This window comes from Manis pentadactyla, chromosome 2 (genome assembly GCF_030020395.1).
Source record: "Manis pentadactyla isolate mManPen7 chromosome 2, mManPen7.hap1, whole genome shotgun sequence".
Lineage (NCBI taxonomy): Eukaryota > Metazoa > Chordata > Mammalia > Pholidota > Manidae > Manis > Manis pentadactyla.
Window position 1 is genome coordinate 171977840 of NC_080020.1, and position 19944 is coordinate 171997783.

The 19944-nt window shown below is 36.8% G+C and overlaps 1 protein-coding gene across 12 annotated transcripts in view; it reads left to right on the forward strand.

Moving 5' to 3' along the window:
- GCFC2 (GC-rich sequence DNA-binding factor 2) overlaps window positions 1-19666 on the forward strand; it is a 51510-nt gene extending 31844 nt beyond the window's left edge. For 5 of the 12 annotated variants that reach the window (XM_036906423.2, XM_036906430.2, XM_036906439.2 and 2 more), the window contains 8 exons: window positions 1968-2167; window positions 3813-3960; window positions 8825-8943; window positions 11233-11309; window positions 12642-12708; window positions 14344-14490; window positions 17206-17330; window positions 18059-19666. In XM_036906423.2, coding sequence (XP_036762318.2) covers window positions 1968-2167; window positions 3813-3960; window positions 8825-8943; window positions 11233-11309; window positions 12642-12708; window positions 14344-14490; window positions 17206-17330; window positions 18059-18176 — 1001 coding nt within the window. In that variant the 3' untranslated portion in view covers window positions 18177-19666. Of the gene's footprint in view, window positions 1-1967; window positions 2168-3812; window positions 3961-8824; window positions 8944-11232; window positions 11310-12641; window positions 12709-14343; window positions 14491-17205; window positions 17331-18058 lie in introns of those variants that run through there. The other 7 variants (XM_057497056.1, XR_008995790.1, XR_005029020.2 and 4 more) reach the window with 7 other exon arrangements.
- Window positions 19667-19944: the final 278 nt, after the last annotated feature.

Consider the following 19944-nt stretch of genomic DNA (forward strand, 5'->3'; position numbering starts at 1 on the left):
CAGCATGTTTATGATTTTTATTTTGAATTCTTTGTCAGTAAGACTGGTTAGGTCTGTCTCCTTCTCTGGTGTCTCTGTGATCTTGGTTTGCCTGTAATTTTGTCTTTTCATGGTGATAGGAATAGTTTGCAGAGCTGGGATGAGTGACGGCTGGAAGAACTTCCCTTCTTGTTGGTTTGTGGCCTTCCTCTCCTGGGAGAATAGCGACATCTAGTGGCTTGTGCTGGGCAGCTGCGCGCAGACAGGGCTTCTGCTTCCTGCCCGGCTGCTATGGAGTTTATCTCTGCTGTTGCCGTGGGCGTGGCCTAGTTCGGGCCTCTGCTCCAAAGTGGTGGAGTCGGGTTGGAGGGGGAGCAGCCGGGAGGCTATTTATCTCGGTAAGGGGCCTCCGTGCTCCCTGCAGCCCAGGGGGTTAGAGTGCCCAGAGATCCCCGGATTCCCTGCTTCTGGACTAAGTGTCCCGCCCTGCCCCTTTAAGACTTCCAAAAAGCACCCAGCTAAACAAAACAATGACCACACACACAAAAAAAAATGACCACTCGTTTTTCTTTATTCTCCCGCGCCAGTCTCGGGCACCCGCTAACCGGTCTTGCTGCCCTGTTTCCCTAGTATTGGGGTCCCTGTCCCTTTAAGACTTCCAAAAAGCACTCACCACAACAAAACGACAACAACAACAAAAAAAAATGGCCGCTCACTTTTCTTTTGTCCTCTGGCGCCGGCCTCCGGTAACCGCTCACCGTTCTTGCTGCCCTATTTCCCTAGTATCCAGGGCCCCGCGCATGCACTGTGTCTGCGCTCTGGTCCGGATGGCTGGGGCTGGGTGTTCAACAGTCCTGGGCTCCGTCTCCCTCCAGCTCTGCCTACTCTTCTCCTGCAGGGAGCTGGGGGAAGGGGCTCTCGGGACCCGCCGGGCCGGGGCTTGTATCTTACCCCCTTTGCAAGGCGCTGGGTTCTCGCAGGTGTGGATGTGGTCTGGATGTTGTCCTGTGTACTCTGATCTTTATTCTAGGAAGAGTTGGCTTTGTTATATTTTCATAGATATATGTGGTTTTGGGAGGAGATTTCCACTGCTCTACTCACGCCGCCATCTTGGCTCCCTCCCTCCAAACGAATATTCTTAGTTGACCTGATTGTTAATAGTTCATAATGCATGATCAAAACCGAAAGTTTCTGTGATGACTGCCCTTGTACTGTTCACATGTAAGAACTTGTTCGTTATGCTTCAGAAGATCGGAGATGGATGAGAATTAGGCTTGGGGTGGATTAATGATTGTGCATTGAGTCCCCTATACAGAATTTTATTGTTGTTAGCAACCATTTGATTAATAAATAGGAGAGATACCCTCTCAAAAAAAAAAAAAATGGAGGCGCATTGTGAGTGTTCCTGCATCTTACAAGTTTTTTCCTTTAGCAATTCTCATCTTCTATTATAAAGGAATTGTGAACATTTTTTGTTTCATTTCTCTACTACGTACTTTGATATTACCATTGTTTTATTTAAAACAATTTAAACTGAGTTTTGTAAAGCTATTAGCGTTATGGGAAGGTAAAATTTGTACAGTTGAAAAAGTGTGGGCTTTACAGTCAGGTACATGGGTTCAAAGAATGGCTCTATCCTATGTGATCTTAGATTCTTTGATCTCTCTAGATTTGATGTTGCTTGTCTACTTGTTTTTTGTCTGTAAATAGGTAGGCTCATAACACCTGCATTGTGGGGAAGATAGTGATGATGAAATGAGATGATGTATTTGTAATGTTTGACAAATAGCAGTGGTGCAATAAATGGTAAATTTTATTAGAGTTGATATTACTCTGACTAAAGTGATTTTTAAATTTATATGTTACTATCAAAGGAAAGTTTCCAGCATAGTTGGTTACATAGTTAGACATGACTGTATTTATAGGAAGCAAAGTTAATGTTCACAAACTTAAAATGCATAATATACAGAGATTCATTTTATTCACAGGTGACATTTTACAGGATCTTAAGAAAATTTTTGAAGATGTGCAGGATGATTTTTGTAAAATCCAGAATATTTTGTTGAAATTTCAACAGTGGCGAGAAAAGTTTCCTGATTCTTATTATGAAGCTTTTATTAGTTTATGCATACCGAAGCTTCTAAATCCCCTAATAAGAGTTCAGCTGATTGATTGGAATCCTCTTAAGGTATTTAAGCTTAACCTATGAAAAAAAATAATCCTGATCACATTACTTACTTAAATTCCCTTGGTATCAGCTTAGCTATAAAATACCTGACCTTTAGAATTGCAGTTAATAATTAGTGCTTTGGGGCAATAGTCCACATTCATCTTTTCTTGGTTCTCACTTTATTATTTTCAAGGCTAAGTGGCACTAAACATCAATAAACACTTTTTTTTTTTTTAGTTTCTATGATAAGTTTAAGATCACTCAGAAAAGTAGAGGTAGTATTAGACTTTAAGAATTTTAGTCTGTTTGGGGAAATTTGACAGTACCAAGTGTTCTGAAGTTGGAGATGATGTACTGGGAATAGTTGGATAGGAAAGCTACATTGAGGAGGAAGAATTTAAATGAGGATTTGAAGGGTATACAGGATTTGATAGCAGGAAAGAGAAAGGAAAAGCTGATTTGTAAAGGTGCATGTGGAGAAATACTAGTTCAGGAGCTAGAGACTGCATAGATGTGCAGATCCTAAATTAAGAGATATAAACTTGTTTTGGTAAATAATAGGAGGAATGACATGATGACAGTGATGTTTCAGGAAGCCCTAACTTGGAGGGAAGGGAGATAAGATATGGGGATACATACAGGAAGGCAATTGCCGTAGCCCAAGTCTAAAGTGATGAATTCCTCCCATAGAGTAATGATGACAAAGGGAAGAGAAACAAAGGGCTGATTACTAAAGGTGTTATTAAATGAGAATCAGGAAAACTGAGAATAACCCCAACATGGCACATCCAGAGATGACTGTAAGGTTTGAATTCTGCGTTTCTAGAACAGTGGTAGTTCCAGTAATAGAAATAGGGACTTTTCAGAGAGAGAAAAGGTTCTAACAGAAGTTTTACTTTATAGATAATAAAATGAGAGTGGGACATCCCTGTGGATATGCCTGGTAAGCAAACAGAAATGAGAAAATGAAGTTCTAGGAAGAGATGAGCTCTGAATATCAAGATTTAACAAAGTGAAGGACAGAGCCACATCCTTTGATCTTCTCTGTCCTAGTCATATATGCCTGTAGGCTCTACATCAGGCTCAAAGTGTAGGAACCAAGCTTATCCCTAATAAAGTTGTAGGTAGTTGAACCACAGCCTGGTTGGAACCAGTCAAGCTGAATTAGTGCTCCGTTCTGCTCAGCAGAGATTTGTTCATTCATTTGTTCAACAATTAGCCATCTGCTATTTGCCTACAAAGCTAACCATGTGCAAAATAGACATTTGCACCAATGAGAATGTGGGAACCAGAAGGGAATTTCATGAGGTAAATGAATTTTTATGAAGAATTACATGGCTATTTTAAATGCTGTTTATAAAAATGTATAGTTTGCTTCTAGCAGTACTTGCCATGTGGTAGGCTCTGAACACACAATGGGCATTTTTGGAGTATTTGTCATACAAATTAATGCATAAAATGTAGTTTCTAGTCATATTGCTTAGATTTTATATCTTAGTCATGACACCTGCCTAACTTTAGTGATATAAGGGTGTATACAGGGGGTTGAAATATGAAATTATTCTCCTTTGGTTCTTAGACTGGTGATTACTGAAAAAGTTAACTATTTAAAGTAAACTAATGTTTAAGAGTTTATTTATAACTTGATAATTTTATTTGTAAGTTTGACTCTATAGGTTTAAAACAGATGCCATGGTTCATATCTGTAGAAGAATTTATGGACAGCAGTATGGAAGACTCAAACAGACATAGTTCTGATAAGAAAATCTTGTCTGCTATCATCAACAAAACAATTATTCCTCGACTTACAGGTACTGCTTTGTAATCTGGATAAAATTAAATTGTTCTTTGACAATGTGCAAGATCATTAATTTCCATTAAAGTCACACATTTTTCTTTCCAGAAATTTTTGAACACAAGGAAATGTAAAATGCAGTTAAAATCAATAGTTGTCATAGCACAGAGAAGACAAGTAGTGATTCTATAGCATCTTACTATGCTGATGGACAGTAACTGTAATGGGATATGTGGTGGGGACTTGATAATGGGGGAATCTAGTAACCACAATGTTGCTCATGTAATTGTATATTAATGATAGCAAAATAAAAATAATCAATAGTTGTCATAACTTAAGCTGGTTTACAAAGTACTTGTTTATTCCTATAGTTAGTCCCAAACTGCTATGATACTCTTTGGCCCTTGCTACATGTGACATTTGTGTTGCTTTGTTAACACCTAAGTCATTTCCTAGTGGCACACTTCCACCCCTGCTACATGTATTTATTTCCCTTAACTTCTCTCCTTACATTTCTTCTTTATTTATGTAAAAAACATTACTAATTTCCTTCATCTGCCACTGGCTGTCAGAAGCCCTTGAGCACTGATACTTGTGCTTCAGTCTGAAAACTCGCTCACCCAAAACAGTACTTGATAAGGATCTGTGTTACCATGTCACTGAGAGTGGATTCTTGCAGCAAAGTCTGCAGAAAAGATGAATCAACCAGCTTTTTATTGCTTCTCATCCAACTTGACTAAAGTAAAGATTTTTCTGAGTGTAGCTTACAGTGCAGTCATGGGGTATACTAGAAAGTTATTGTTACTACTTTCAACCAGCTCTGTTCCTGATGTCATAGACTGTGTGTGTCTCATTTAAGCACTCTTCTGAAAGATCCAAATACTTCACTCACAATAGAGTCCCTGAAAAAAGTAGCATTGTGAGAAGTTAATACTGTATACTTTCAGGTCCTGCTCCAGACCCTCTTCCCAATCTTCATAAGCTTCCTGGGTAATGTCACACTCTCGTTTGGTGCCATCTAGACTGTGGTTAGTATGGTAACCACTTACTACATGTAGCTATTAAAAGTACATTTCAATGAAGTAAAATGAAAATTCAGTTCCTCAGTCACGCTGGCCACATTTTAAAATGCTCAGTAGCCATGTGTAGCTTCTGGCTATTGTATTAGTGTAGATATGACTTTTCCATCATCACAGAAGGTTCTTTTGGTAGTGCTGCTCCACCTAACTTTAAGTCCAAAAGAACTAGAAAACAAGTCCAGATGTCTTCTTAGAGCATCACCTCAATCTTCTCAATAAAAGTACCTTCTGAATAAAAGATCCACTTGGATGTCCCACAGGCAAGTCCCAATCCATATGCACAATCCTGTCACCTTTGCTGCAGACCTGCTTCTCTTATCCCTTACCTAGAAAAGGGCACCTTCATCTACCCTCAAACCGGGACCTTCAAGTTAGCCACTCCCCCCCTCCCTTCCATAGCACCAATGGAACCTTACAGCCATTTGTAAGGACTTGATCATTTACTGGAAGTGAGAGAGAAAGAAGCATTGGAGAATTTTGAGCAGAGGAATGGCAGGTGCTGATATATAGCAAGTCCATATATAGCAAATGCCAAGTCTGATTTTTTTCCTTGTTCTAATCTGTTTTCTACACTATAACCAAAGTGATCTAAAATGTGAGCCTGATTCTGTCACTACTCACCTAAAACACTTTAATTCTTTAATTATTATTATTTAATTATCCAGAATGAAGTCTAAACTCTAGCATGACTTTCTAAGCTTTTCAGAATCACATCTCTGCTTAGTAATTCTCCAGCCCAGTCTCTTACCAAGCTCTACCCTCCCCTCTTCCCCACCTCTACACCACTTCAGCTCTGCTATCCTAGGCCTTTACATCTTCCATGCTTACCCATCTGCCAAAGCTCCCAGCCCTACTCTTCCATTCTGCTGGCTAACGTCTTCATTTGCAGGACCCAGTGTAGACATCACTTTCAGGAACTGGTTTAGGCATGCCTGTCTGGGTTCCTGTGGCACTCTGAACTCATACTTACAGTGGCATCTACACATTTAATTGTAATTGCTTATACAAGTGTTTCTATTTGCCATTAGAGTTGTTGTTCAAAGGCAGCTACCTAGTCTTATTTATTGCTATATGTCCAGTATTTAATGCTAGGCACTCAGTAGTAGGCTCTCAGTATTAATTAGCTGAGCATGTCTAAGGTTATTAGAAGCCTACCTAACCTTCTAGATGCTTGAGAAACTACTATTTGTTTGTGGCTTGTTTTTTTTGTAACCTATTTAGGTTTTCCTAATACTTAACTTATATTTACAAGAGTCTGTCCATGCCAGGCACTGTTGTGTCAGCATATAAAGCAGTGAACCAAATAATAATCCCTGCCCTCATGGAGCTTACATTCTATGAAGAAGACACATGGGAAGCAAGATAAATAAAATCTAGAGCATGTTAGTTAGAAGGGCTAAGGAGAAAACTTAAGGGAAAGGATACAAATTATCATAGAGGAATGCAGGTTAAAATAGGTTGTCCAGGGAAAACCTTCCTGAGAAAGTCATCGCTGAGCAGATGCTGAAAGGAAGTAAAGAAGGGGGCCATGTGACTCTGAGGGAACAGCATCCAGGGCAGCAGGAACAGCAAGTGCTGGTCGGCGGCAGCCTGATTTGCTTGACAAACAGCACATGGGCCAGTGTAGCTAGAGCGGAGTGAGCAAGGGAGTCAGAAGTTTGCAAGATGGGGGTGTTGCACCATACGGAACCTTACAGTCATTCGTAAGGACTTGATCATTTACTGGAAGCGAGAGAGTGAGAAGCAATTGGAGATTTTTGAGCAGAGAAATGGCATGATCTGCCTAATGTTTTAACAGAATCACTCTGGTTATTACTGTGTTGACAGTGAACTGTAGGAAGACCAGTTAGGAACCTTTTGCAGTAATTCAGGCAGCACATCAGGCTGGCTTGGGCTCAGGTATTAAAATTGCAGGTGCTGAAAAACTGAAGGAACAAAACAGCAGCAGATTCACAGACTCCAAGAAGGGTGGGGTGGGGTGGTGGGGGAGAAGGGGATTGAGGGGTATTATGATTGGCACACATGGTGTGTGAGGGGTCACAGGAAAGAGTGTAGCACAGAGAAGACAAGTAGTGACTCTGTGGCATCTTTCTACACTAATGGACAGTGACTGAAATAGGGTGTGTGGGGGGGACTTGATAATATTGGTGAATGTAGTAAACAGTGTTTTTCATGTAAAACCTTCCTAAGAGAGTATATCAATGATACCTTAATAAAAAAATAATTTAAAAAAGTCAAGTGCTAAAAAATGGTTGAATTCTGTATATATTTCAAAGGTAGCACTAACAGATACTGCAAATGGACTGGCTGTGTAGCAAGAAAGAGGAATCAAGAGTGACCCATGGTTTTTGGGGCTGACCAGCTGGAAGGACGGTTACCATTTCTGCAGTGGAGAGACTGAGAGGAGCAAGTCTAGGGAAGGGAGGTGTATGAGCTTGGTGTGACACATGTTGATTTTGAGATGCCTATCATCCAAGTGGAGATGTCAACTAGGTCATTGAGTATATGAGTCCAAAGGAGAGGTCCAGGCAGGAAATATAAATTCGAAATTCATCAGCACTTAGGTAGCATTTAAAGCCACAAAACTGACTTAAATACTAAGGGTGTAAATATAAGGAAAGAGAAGGTAAGTGACCTGAGTGCTGAGGTGCCCCTGATTTAGAAAGTCAGAGACAGAAGATGAGCCAGCAAAGGAGGCCAGAGGGGCAGGTGGGTATTCGGGAAGCAAGGTAAAGGAAAAGTATTTCTAGGGAGAGTCATCAGCTGTAGCCATTCCTGCTGATTAATTAGATCGGGACTAGAATCAAACATTAGATTTTGTAATGTGATCCTGTGTGACTTGTTAGAAGTAGTTGAGGTAGAATGGGTGGAGATAAGGCCTAATTGAAGTGAATTCAAGAGTTAACGGGAGGAGAAAAATTGGAGATAGGACTTTTAGATGGTATTTTGAAGAAAAATTCTGTTGTAAAATGAAGGAAAGAAATAGGGCGGTATTGGAGGGGAAAGTAGGATCAAAAACAGGATTATTTTTAAAACAAGAGAAATGAATATTTGTATACTGATGAGAAAGATCCAGTAGAAGTGGAAGTGATGATGATACCAAAGTAAAAGGGCAGAATTCTGGGAGGAGAATCTCTTGAGTAAGCCTGAGTGGTTGCAGTCTTTTGCACGAATAAAGGGTAGACCTTAGAGGGACTGGGGGTGCTTTATCCATAGGAATGGGAGGCAAGTTGGAGTGTATAGGCTCCGATGCAGGTAGGTGCATAGATGCTGTGGTAGTTGCTTATGGAACTTCTCTTCTGATTGGTTCTATTTTCTCATCAAATTAGGAAGTAATCAGCTCAGAGTGAGAGCAAGGGGGAGGAGAAAAGAAAAAGAAGCAGTCTCTAGAAAAGTCCATTAACTGAAAGGGCGAGGAGGAAAGGGAAGACAGGAAATAATCATCTAGGCAGGTGGGAAACAGAATATGATTGCTAGGCAGCATTAAGGGCCCACTGGAGTTTGATGGTGATGAATTTCAAGGGTGTTTTTTTTTCTAGCCATGTTTCAGCTGCATGGTTGCAGGCATAAACTTCAGTGATGAGGTGGATTTAACTAGGGTGTAGTTGAACCAGGCAAGTTCAACAAAGCCCAAAAAGAACAAGGAATTTGAGGATGTATACAAATACATAATGGTAATGATTGACATGGATTTAAAACCACATGAGGAGGGAAGTAGTCATTGCTGAACACCTCAGTTTATGCATGACAGGCAAAGCAATCTAATAAATAAATTGTGCGCCACTGAAATTTTTGTTTCAGACTTTGTAGAGTTCATTTGGGATCCCTTGTCAACCTCACAGACAAGAAGTTTAATAACACACTGCAGAATGATTCTTGAACATTCCACTTGTGAAAATGAAGTTAGTAAAGGCAAACAGGTAATAATAACTTTTTTAAAGTTACACATTTCTTGATTTATTTATAGATCAATGTGATTTTATTAGAAATCTTTGTTTACAGAAGAGATAATCAGAAAACTAGGTGGTGAAAAAATAGACTTAAGGATTTGTAGAAACTAGGGTTGACCATTTTCTCCTGTCTATACTAAGGTGAAAGAATACATCTTGATGTTTCTGGACACTTGAACAGGAATGTTAATCATTATTAATTACAGGCTACACATACATGTAATAAGATCCAAATTATTTCTTTAATTCTTATTTCTCTGTTCAGTGATCTGATTTGTGCTCTTATGACCCAGCCAGCTATCTTTCAGGTTTGTGAATATACATTGGGCCTGCAGAGATGAACAGGCATAATTGCATTTGTGCAAATTCCTTCTAAAAAACAAACCTCTTTACCTTTGTCCATTTGGCAAAAATCCAGTGGTATTTTAGCCTTTTCTTAACAATGTTTTTTTAAATTAGGTTAACTGATTTTATTGGGTAGTTATTTGTAATCTGCCAAAGTTAAGAACAGTAATCTCTTTAAAGATTCAAAGTTCAGTAGAATGGATTCTCATTTTACTGTAATTTAGAATGAGTTTTACTGAACATAGGACATGAGGAACTTTTTAGAGGCTTTGGTGAGTCTGTTGAATCTTATTTATTATAGTACTCTGTTTTTTATCATTCTGTTAATGAGAATACTGTATACTCAGATGGTTAAGTAAATAAAGTAATTTTATGTTGAGCTTTAAGGAAATTAAAGAGAGATTGGTAGACTGGAGAGCACCCAGAACAGGGTAACCAATGTGGCTGAAAAGCAAGGAGGCATGTCATGTTCAGCCTCTGCACACCATGAACATTTAGCACTTGCAAACACTCTCATGAAGGAGGAAGGCTGTAAGAAGTAAGAGGGAGAAGACGGGTCCGGGCATGATTCTGCCTTCAGAAAGCATATACTCTTAGAGGAAATAGTATATACATAAACTATTATTTTTTAAATAGGAAGTGAGAGGTGGGGAAGACAGCACTTAGTTTAATTCCTGCTATGTAGTAGACACTCTTGGGTCTCCCCTCAAAGATTTCTTATATCACTTAGTCCCAGCAGCCCTATTTTTAAAAATACAGATGAAAGCTTCATTTCACAGATGAAGAACCTGAATCTCTTTCTTCATAGTAATCCCTTGAGTTAGAATCCAGATTTGAACCTTGAATAGCCCTAGTTTATATAGCCCAAACTCATGTCACTGGCCCCACTGCTTCTCCATGAGCAGTTCAGATAAAGTGCTGTGAAATATTAGAAGAGAGACAGGAGAGAGAAGTCACTCTCTGCAGTGGAAGAACTTTTGTTAGAAGTGGCATTTGAGCCTGAATCTAAAAGGAAAGTATAGGATTTGAAATGTAGCAACCATTTGGGAAAGGGCATTCTTCATCTCCCTTCAGCAGGATAAAGACACAGATATGAAAAATAGGAAAACCATTGCAGAAATTAGAGATAGAAATTTTAAAAAGATGTGCATGGAGATAGTGTTAATATTTGAAGAAGGAATAGATTTATTCTATGTTACAGAGCATAGAATCAGTATTAGCAGGTAAGAGCTACAGGGAAAGAGGTATGCAATCCTGTATTTGCTGTCTGTATAGAATTATGTAATTATAACCTAAATGTAAATAAGGCTTCCACTTACTAAACACTTTCACATTATCTCATTTGATCCTCACAACCTCATAAAATATGTTGACTTAAACTACATTTTACAGATGAAGCAGCTGGGGCCCAGAGGGCCAAATCACTTGTGAAAGATCACTTAGGTACTAATTAGCAGGCCCGGCACTTTGTAATCTGTAATCACTTAAGTCTTTCAGTAGTGTTATGGAATGACAGTTTTTATACTGGTTATTTTTATTCTGGAACCGCTCCCACTATGAATGTTGAAAATAGGTTATTTATATTATTAATAGGAGACTGGACTACATCAGGATTTTTCAACTTCGGCACTCCTGGCATTTGGAACAGACAATTCTTTGTTGCAGGATGCTGTCCTGTGCATTAAATATGCTTAGCGATTTCCCTGGCCTCTGCACACTAGATGTCAGCAGCATTACCCAGGCTTGACAACCACAAATATCTCCAGACATTGTAAAATATTCCCTGGGCGTGGCAAAATTAGTCCTACTTGAGATCACTAAACTACAGAATGCACTGTACTGCTAAAATGACTTCTTTTGGTAAATAGATTTCTACTTACAACGATCTGATGCTTGTAAATTTTTAAATAATAGGATTTACTTTCATCCATTGTTTTAAGAATGAAGAAGGCAATAGAAGATGATATTTTTATTCCTCTATATCCAAAGAGGTAAGAGGTTTTAATTTCTAGACTGTATGAAATAGCTAATCATGTAATACACATTTGCTTAGGAACATATTGCACAGGAAACTACTACCAAGTTTCAAAATATACACCTATTAAGATGCAAATTAAGACTTCCACAAATATTTCTCAATTTTTTTTTTCATGCCATGTGTGAAGCCTGTCACTTTAACACAGATATTTTTTAATGTTATTCCTAAGAACATGACAGGTGGCATACAAGAGTGGTTAATAGCATGGGTTCTGGAGCCCAGATTCACCATTACTAGATATTTGGCCTTAGGCCTTTCTGTACATCAGTGTCCTTCCTTGTATGTAAAATGAGGCATTAAATAAATGCCTGCTTCACAGGACATGGTGAAGAGGGGGTGCAGAACAATGCCCGAACAGGAAAAGCATAGAATAAGCTGGAACACCACTTAGGGGCCAGAAACTGCATCTGTGAATCATGTATCTTAAATTATGAAACCAGCATACTTGGTGCATGTTCATACATCGTCTAAGAAGGCATCAGTTGTAATAACAGATCATGAACTGAAGCTTGTCCATTGCATACACAGAGGATAGAGGAGCTTTATGGAGAGAAAAGAAACAAACTTCTAAGCTCTGGTTAATTTGAATCATGAAGAGATGTCTGCATATAAAAATTCTTCCCTGTTAAGGTTTGTTCTGTAATGTTTTAGAAAAGTAATATATTCACATGGTTCAAAAGTATGAGTGTGTATTTTGAGAAATTTATATTTAAAATGAAAAGTCTTACTCCCTCCCCATCCTGACCTGCATCTGGTTCTTCCCTTTCCTCTACACACATACATGCATGCTATAATAAACAGTAATTTTTTTACCTTTCTGGAATTTCTTAATGCAGTTAGAATACTTATATATGCTGTAGTCTTATTTTCCCCTCCTTTCTATGGCAGAGAAAGAATATTGTAAACCATTGTTTGGTACCTCACTGTAACTTAGTCCATCTTTGAGATCTTTTCATGTCAGCACATAGGTAGTTTCCTCATTCCTTTTTAAGCTGTATAATATGCCATGATATAATGTACTGTAACTGATGGGCAGGTAAGTCATAAACCATTATCAACAATGTTGTGAATAACTGTATAGGCAGATTCTGTACATGTACAAATATATCTACAGAAGACATTCTCAGAAATGGGCTGAAGTCAAAGTGTGCATTCATTTATAATTTTGATATCAGAGCATCTCCATTTACATTGTCAAGGCTTAGTTTGATTAAAAAAACACTTTAAAACTCTGGTTCTGAAAAATTAACAGTGGGCATTTTCTTTCTCTTTCATTTCAAATTAGTGCTGTGGAAAACAAAACATCACCACATTCAAAATTCCAAGAAAGACAGTTCTGGTCAGGTCTAAAGGTAAGTGGAAAACTGCAAAAATAAGATATTTTTTCTTTTAAATACAGTTTAGAGTGGAGATCAGTAAGATTCTTTGATAAAAAAAATAGTAAATATTTTGTAGGCCAGATAAAATATTATAGGCCATTACAGACAATACATAAACAAGGAGCACAGTTGCATTTCAGTAAAACATTACTTGTGGGCACTGAAGTTTGTCACATAATTTTCACCTATCATGTTTTGTCAATTACTTAAAAATATAAAAACCATTCTTAGTTCACCAGCTCTCAAAAACAGGCAGCAAGCTAGATATAACCCCCAAGTATAGCTGACTAACCCCTGGTCAAAAGGTAAAGGATGAAGTCATTGCTGAGTCGGTGGCACTAGGGATGATACAGAGAAGGTGACTTCAAAAGATACTTAGGATGAAGCATGGAAAGGACTTGATGACTGACCACATGTGAAGAATGTAGGGTGCTGGCCGACTTTGAGTTTGGCAACCTGGCACTTTATCATCCCATTCCTCGAGGGCTTTGAAGGGGATTCAGGAAGAAGACTAGGTATAGGAGGGAAGATCTGTTTTGGACCTAGTGAAGTGAAGGTTTCTATGAAACAGACAATGATAGAGGTCTAAGAAGCAATTAGACACATGCTTCCAAATTGCAGATCTGAGTTGGAGATGTGGGAGTCAGCCTTATGTAGGCAGAACTTTGCTCCATAGTGATTAATGGCAATTTCCGAGGAGACTGGGTGAAGCATGAGAAGGCTAAGGACAGAACCTCGGGAAGCACTGAAAAGAGGTGGGCAAAGTAGACTTCAAAGAAGTTGTGAAACTTGGAATGGTCAACCTAAAGTGGCATCAGGGAAACAAAGTGTTAATTATGCCACTGAAGAGAATTAGGAGACTAAAAATGTTTACTGGATTTAACAATTAGGAGGTCATAGGTGACCTAGCAAGAAATAGTTTCAATAGGGTGAATCAATACTTGTCATGTGGCTGAATCAGGGAAAAGGTTTTCCAGGAAGAGGGAGCAACATCAGTAATGACACAAAGTGAGAAAAAGCATTGCCTGTTAGTATAATTGCATGTAGTTTAGCACTTAAAGCATGTGATACTGGAAAGAAAGTGGAAAACACCATAAATTTCACAGAAAGATCTGAATTTAGTGTGGGAAAAGGCAATCAATACTAATTTTATTAGAGTTTCTTAAGATAATTTTACCCAAGTTATCTCCAAACTCAGAGGGTTAATTTTATTTTATATGTCAGAGCAGTGAGGCTCTCAGGTTTGGTTTCTCAGGGTCATACATTGGTGACAGTGGCACTTTTTAACAGCAGTCCTCTGTGAATCCTGGGGTTTTATACCCAGTGGCCCCAGGCTCTGAGAGACTGTGGACTGAGGAAATTATTGATGGGGGGTGGTTCCAGCAAAGTTTTATGACATGGATTTAGTGTGGTTGTCCAAAAAATAGGATGAACAACTATGCAGAGGTTGGAAAGAATCAGGTTTTACTCATTTTAGAATCAATAAATGCCTGACAATCTGGATAGTTTCAGCAGTGTTAATAGTGTTTAAAAGAGTTTGATCAACTTTTTATGTTTGTTGGAGACTGTATACCCTTGATAATAACTTGATATTTTATTTCACTTTAGCTCTTTGGCAACATTCTTCTTTGGAATGAACTCCTCCCAGATGACACCTTGCAAGAGCTAGGACTAGTGAAGCTGCTAAATCGTTACCTTATTATAGTTCTTCTTAATGCCACACCTGGGCCAGATGTTGTCAAAAAGTGCAGCCAGGTAAGTATGAAAGAGCTGATTCTAATTTTATTATTTTTTAAAATTCAGTCATTAAAATCTATTTTGTAGTAAAATAATTTAAATTGTACTCACACTGTAACAAAGCAGTTAACAGACTAGAAATCCAGAAGCTGCCCCTCAGTATTTAAGAATTAGTATACTGGTTTGAAATATCAGCAGTAGGGAAAGCAAAAATTACTTAATAAATGGTGCTGGGCCAACTGATTATTTTTAAAAGGATGTTAGATCTTCACTTCTCACTAAATACCAATATAAATTCAGGTGAAGTAAAGAATTAAGTGTGAAAAATGAAACTGAAATACTATACTGAGAAGATAAATGACAATCTGATGAGGAGGGAGTCCTTTCTGAACTTAAAAGCAAAAGAAGAAATGATGAGAAAAGGTATAGATTTAACAAAAATATAAAACTTCAATGGATCAAAAAACATTACTAACCAGAAAGATATCAAGTTATTTGATCATTGTTAAAACTGGAGGATGGGTTCATTGGGCTCATTATTCTTTCACCTGTTTGAAATTTTCTGTAATAAGTTAAAAAGGAGTTGAAAAACTGAGAAATAGAAGGTTCTAACATATAATGAAGATTAATATCTACATTTTTTTAGAAGCTCTTTAAAAGTCATTAACAGTTTAAATATTCTGATTAAAAATGTCTAAAAGACATGCAACAGGCAATTCACCAAAATGGAATATGCCAACATAACCTCTAAAGATGTGGAAAAGATTAACAGTAGTGTTCTTAAATAGAATGAGACTCAGGCTTTACTTTCTGAACTTTCACCACCCTCAATTTGTTTCACGTTTAGCAAACATTATTACCAGCTGTGTGTCAAGTAGTGAACTAAATATTGGGGGTACAAGTTGAGTAAGGATACTCTTTCCCCTTAAAGAATCACAATTTAAAAATAAACATACATAATTTCTAGTGAAAGAAAAATATTAACAGTCCTAATTACCACAGAAATGTAAACAATACAGTAAGGATATGATTTTACCTGTTTGTGTTAGCAAATTATTTTACTATTATTTTCATTGTAATTCCTAGTTTCATCATAAGTGCAGGGAATCAGCCCCACATCATTCCAGGGGTCACCATTTATATAGAATGTGTTGTGCACTAGTTGTGTGGGGCACAGGTGGAAGGAGGGATACAATTATGGGGACTCTTTTGGCAAGATGTGTACAAAACTTCTATAGTTCATACCTTTGACCAAGGATAAATTCTTAGAAGTATAATTACTAAGTTAAAAATCAGAGATGCACATATATATTTTTTACAAAGAATACTGTAGCATTATGTATAATAGAAGATAGTTGGAAATGACCTAAATGTTTAAAAATATTGTCTATCCATAAGATGTCCTGTTGTATATACATTTTCTCATTCTTAAGAATTCATTTTTTAAAAAAATAAAACAACATGTAGAATATTAGATAGCAGTTGCCAACCATGATTTCCTGGCTGTGGTTTTTGTACCATGTAGTTTTAAGCTACAGTACTATCAAAAATTTAAATCATCGTCCATGCTCTGTGTTTCAGGGTCAGGTTAGTCCCTTTTGACCATAAGGGTGTTACTGCACAAGTAGAGAGATTCTTTTCATTGCTTGCTTCTGGAAAACCAAGCCAAGACAACATGGCTTTAACTCTGGGATCAAAAAAGCTGGGTCTCTGAGAATTTTATTGAGACCTGTGACAAGGGGAAAACAAGTGCAGATGACATACAGTTTGCATAACAAAATGGATAGGACTTTCTGCCTTAGGCAACCAGTGTGTCTGTGTCTTTTCTGGATAATTGAAAAAAGGTGATTAAGGAATAGAATAAATCTTTTTCTTCTAATGTGTTTTCATTGCACTCAGATTTTAGTAAGATTGCATTCCAGAACTTGAACACATTTTACGATACATATAGTGCATTTTCTCCCAACTGTCTACTTTCTGTAAGTAGTGATCTTAGAACTGTAGCATAACCTATTTGTCCAAGAATTTCTTTGAATGGTATGATTTCAAATTTTTCCTTCCTCCCATTCTAGCTGCTTTTTATTCTTCCTTCTGCTATGAAAATGTTATCTTCGGTTAACTTTTTTTTTGCCAAAACTTCCCCTAAATCATGTATTACCTTTAGCATGATAAGTGATTCCCAGTACCCCCCAAAAGAAAAATTGAATACACGTACATTGACCCTTTATGCTATAGATTTTTAAAACAATGTATTAAATTAGAAGATTAAAACAATAGTTAATTTTTTTCATGCTGTGGATCTTAGAATCACCTGATTCCTTAACTCTAATTTATGTAGGTGGTACACTAGGTCACCAGTTTCTTACTGTGAAGTACTACTAAATATATGTATTTTATAATTGTGTTGACTAAAGTGTTTTGTGTCTATGCATTTGTGCTGTTTAGTTATAAATGATGTTCTGCACAGATAAAATGACTCAGGAATAGAGAATACAGGCAGTATTATAAGCACCACTAGAGAGTATGCATAAAAGTCTAACTTAAGCTCTTGGCATTAAAATAGACTTTTAAAAATGTATATAACCCTTGACAAAGAAAAATTCTCTATTTAACCATGAACTATAAAAGTAGCAAATATTCAACCCACATGATCACTGATAATTAAATGAGATTATGTTTGCAAAAGTCCTTAGATGACTGTCATTATTAAAAACCATGTGTTTTGATTAACAGATAACAGCCTATTTACCAGAAAAATGGTTCAAAAATTCTGCCATAAGAACACCTATTCCCCAGCTAGAAAACTTCATCCAGTTTTTATTGCAATCTGCACACAAGTTATCTAGAAGTGAATTCAGGTAATTTTTGCATATTTTATTTGTACATCTATATGCATAGTTGAAAGATTCTGTTACATCTTAGCAGTTTTTAGAAAGATTTATACTTTCACTCTAACTTTCAAAAGTCTGTTGAGACTAGTATAGTTAGTAGATATTTTCATGTGCAACCTTAGAATCACTATTTTATACTCACATGTGTAATAGTTAATATTTTTAAGTGTAATCTCTTCTAAAATAAGCACTTCCAGAAAACGGGAATTTAGAGTTAAAACTGTAAATCAAAAGCTTCTCATTAAGCATGTTTTGAATGTGTTTTTCACTTTCCTGGCCATTTTAATGTCTCATTCGCAGATGTTTGAGGCTAAAAGTATAGTAGTGTTCTGGTAAAACACTTCTCAAAAAAATAAGTAAATAGCCCATATTTGTAGCATTTGATATCTGTGAGCTAAATACTCCCACCAAGACTCACATCAGAATAACTCAGATGAGCCAGTAGCAGCATACAACTCAGATTTCCGATGGTAGATTTGCTCTGTGCTTTTTACTTTTTACAGTCTTTCACATTAAAATTTGCCAGAATATAGTCTGTATTTGGACTTCATAATTATGTGGAAAAGGTAGCATCTGAATGATTTATGCTATTTTAGATACTGGCTTAAGGTAAAGTTTTTCAAATCAACTTGATGATTCACTGTGCTCTTATACATTTTTTAGGGCAAAAACGCTTGTTTTGTTTTGATTTTTAGGGATGAAGTCAAAGAAATTATTATTATTATGGTGAAAATAAAAGCTTTGAAACAAGCAGAATCCTTCATTGAAGAACACCACCTAGACCATCTTAAATCAGTAATTAAAGAAGTTTGAATAAACTTTATAGGAAAATACTAAAATGAGACTTTAATACAGTCACACTCAGCTCCTTCACTTGGGGGTGGGGAGGAGAAGTGGGTACCTCTCCTTTATTCCCAGTAATGGAGAGGAGGATTTGCAGAAAAATAAACTGTGTCCTTCCATTCCCTCTGTGAGCTTTTACCATCTCATATCATGAGAGGGCTGCCCCTCCTGATTCTGTCATGGTTATAGGAATTAAGCACATGGGCAGTAAGAGTTTAACATATTTCCCTTTGATTCTTTTGACCTTTTCCATTTCTGTGAACTTGAAGAAACTGTGCTTATAGCCATTTTGACTTTGGTGAGTCTTCTCTCCGGAACCATAAAGACATCTTTTAGTTCTCGTCATTGTAACTGTCTTGTCATTGTAACTGTCTCTGTTTACAAAGAAGTTAAAATGGAAATCGTAATTGAAATGAATTATTTGTTAAGTATTAACTGAGTAGTTACCAAAACCTTAAAATGTCCTAATGTCAAATTGTCCTCCAGAAACCTGTACTCAATGCACCTAACCTTGTACCATCACTAGTGTAAGATGCCAACATATCCCCACCAGCAATAAATATTTTTTTGTTCTCATTATAAATTTAAAAATGGAAAGAATCTTATTTTAATTGTTTTAGCTATTAGAGAATGAATACTTGCTTTTTTTGGCCATTTATAATTATTTTTTAAATATCCATTCCTCTATTATGGATTTTTAAGAGCTTTATAAAGATATTGATGTTTCTCCTGTCCTGTGTTAGTTTCCCTCATTGCCATTTCTCTTAATTCTGTGTATGACATTTTTGGTGTACTAAGTCAGTACTTGCAGGTACTTACTATTTTATTAGGGTTTTTGTTGTCAGTAGTAGGCTTAGACAGGAAACAGATTTTTTAAATATTCAGAACATGTGATTCACCTTCTGATAAGATATTTGGGTAATTAAGAAAGCCTGAGACAAGGTAACTGAATCAAAAAGAAATTGGGAACATTTTTCAGAGGGAGAGTTTAGTAATAATTTTTCTTAAATCTGTATGTTAAATAACTCAAGGGCAGCCCTAATTATGTACTCTGCAAATTGCTGCCCACAAGATAAACAGGAAAAAATATTGTAGGATATGAACAGTGGCTGGCCTCTGACATTATCCCTCCTAGTTTTGAAGGGATGTATGTTTTAACACATTGGTGTGTGATTTCCACTGCAGTGAAGACCTATGATTCACTAAATAGTTTTTAAAAGTTTATGTAGGAATAGAATCTCATCTAGAAGTCAAGCCATTGCTGAAAAGTATTTAGCATTCTTAAAATTGTTCTCAGAGGTAATTGCTGTTTTGTTTTAATGTTATTTTTGTAAATAAAAGATCTGAAAGGATAGGTGTGTGTACATACACACACATCTGTTTTTACATAAATGGCTGATACTTTATTATATATGAAGCTTGTAAATTTTTTTACTATTAAAGTATGCATTTGGAAATTTTCTCTGACTTTTGCATATTTAAAGATGTATTGAATGTGTTCTTTTATATTTTTAACTTGGGGAGAGAAATTTCTCCTGCTTTTCATAAAATAGATAATACTAGACTGCAAAACTACAAATTGATTTAAATACTAACAGTTTAAACTTCATTATGCTTAGAGTTTGAAACTCAAGAATTTTATCCATATACTATAATTGAATATATTCCAAAAATATCTGTGAAGCTGCCTAATCCTCAGTACAAATTTTTTCTTTTTCCCCTTTTTGTCCTGTTACTG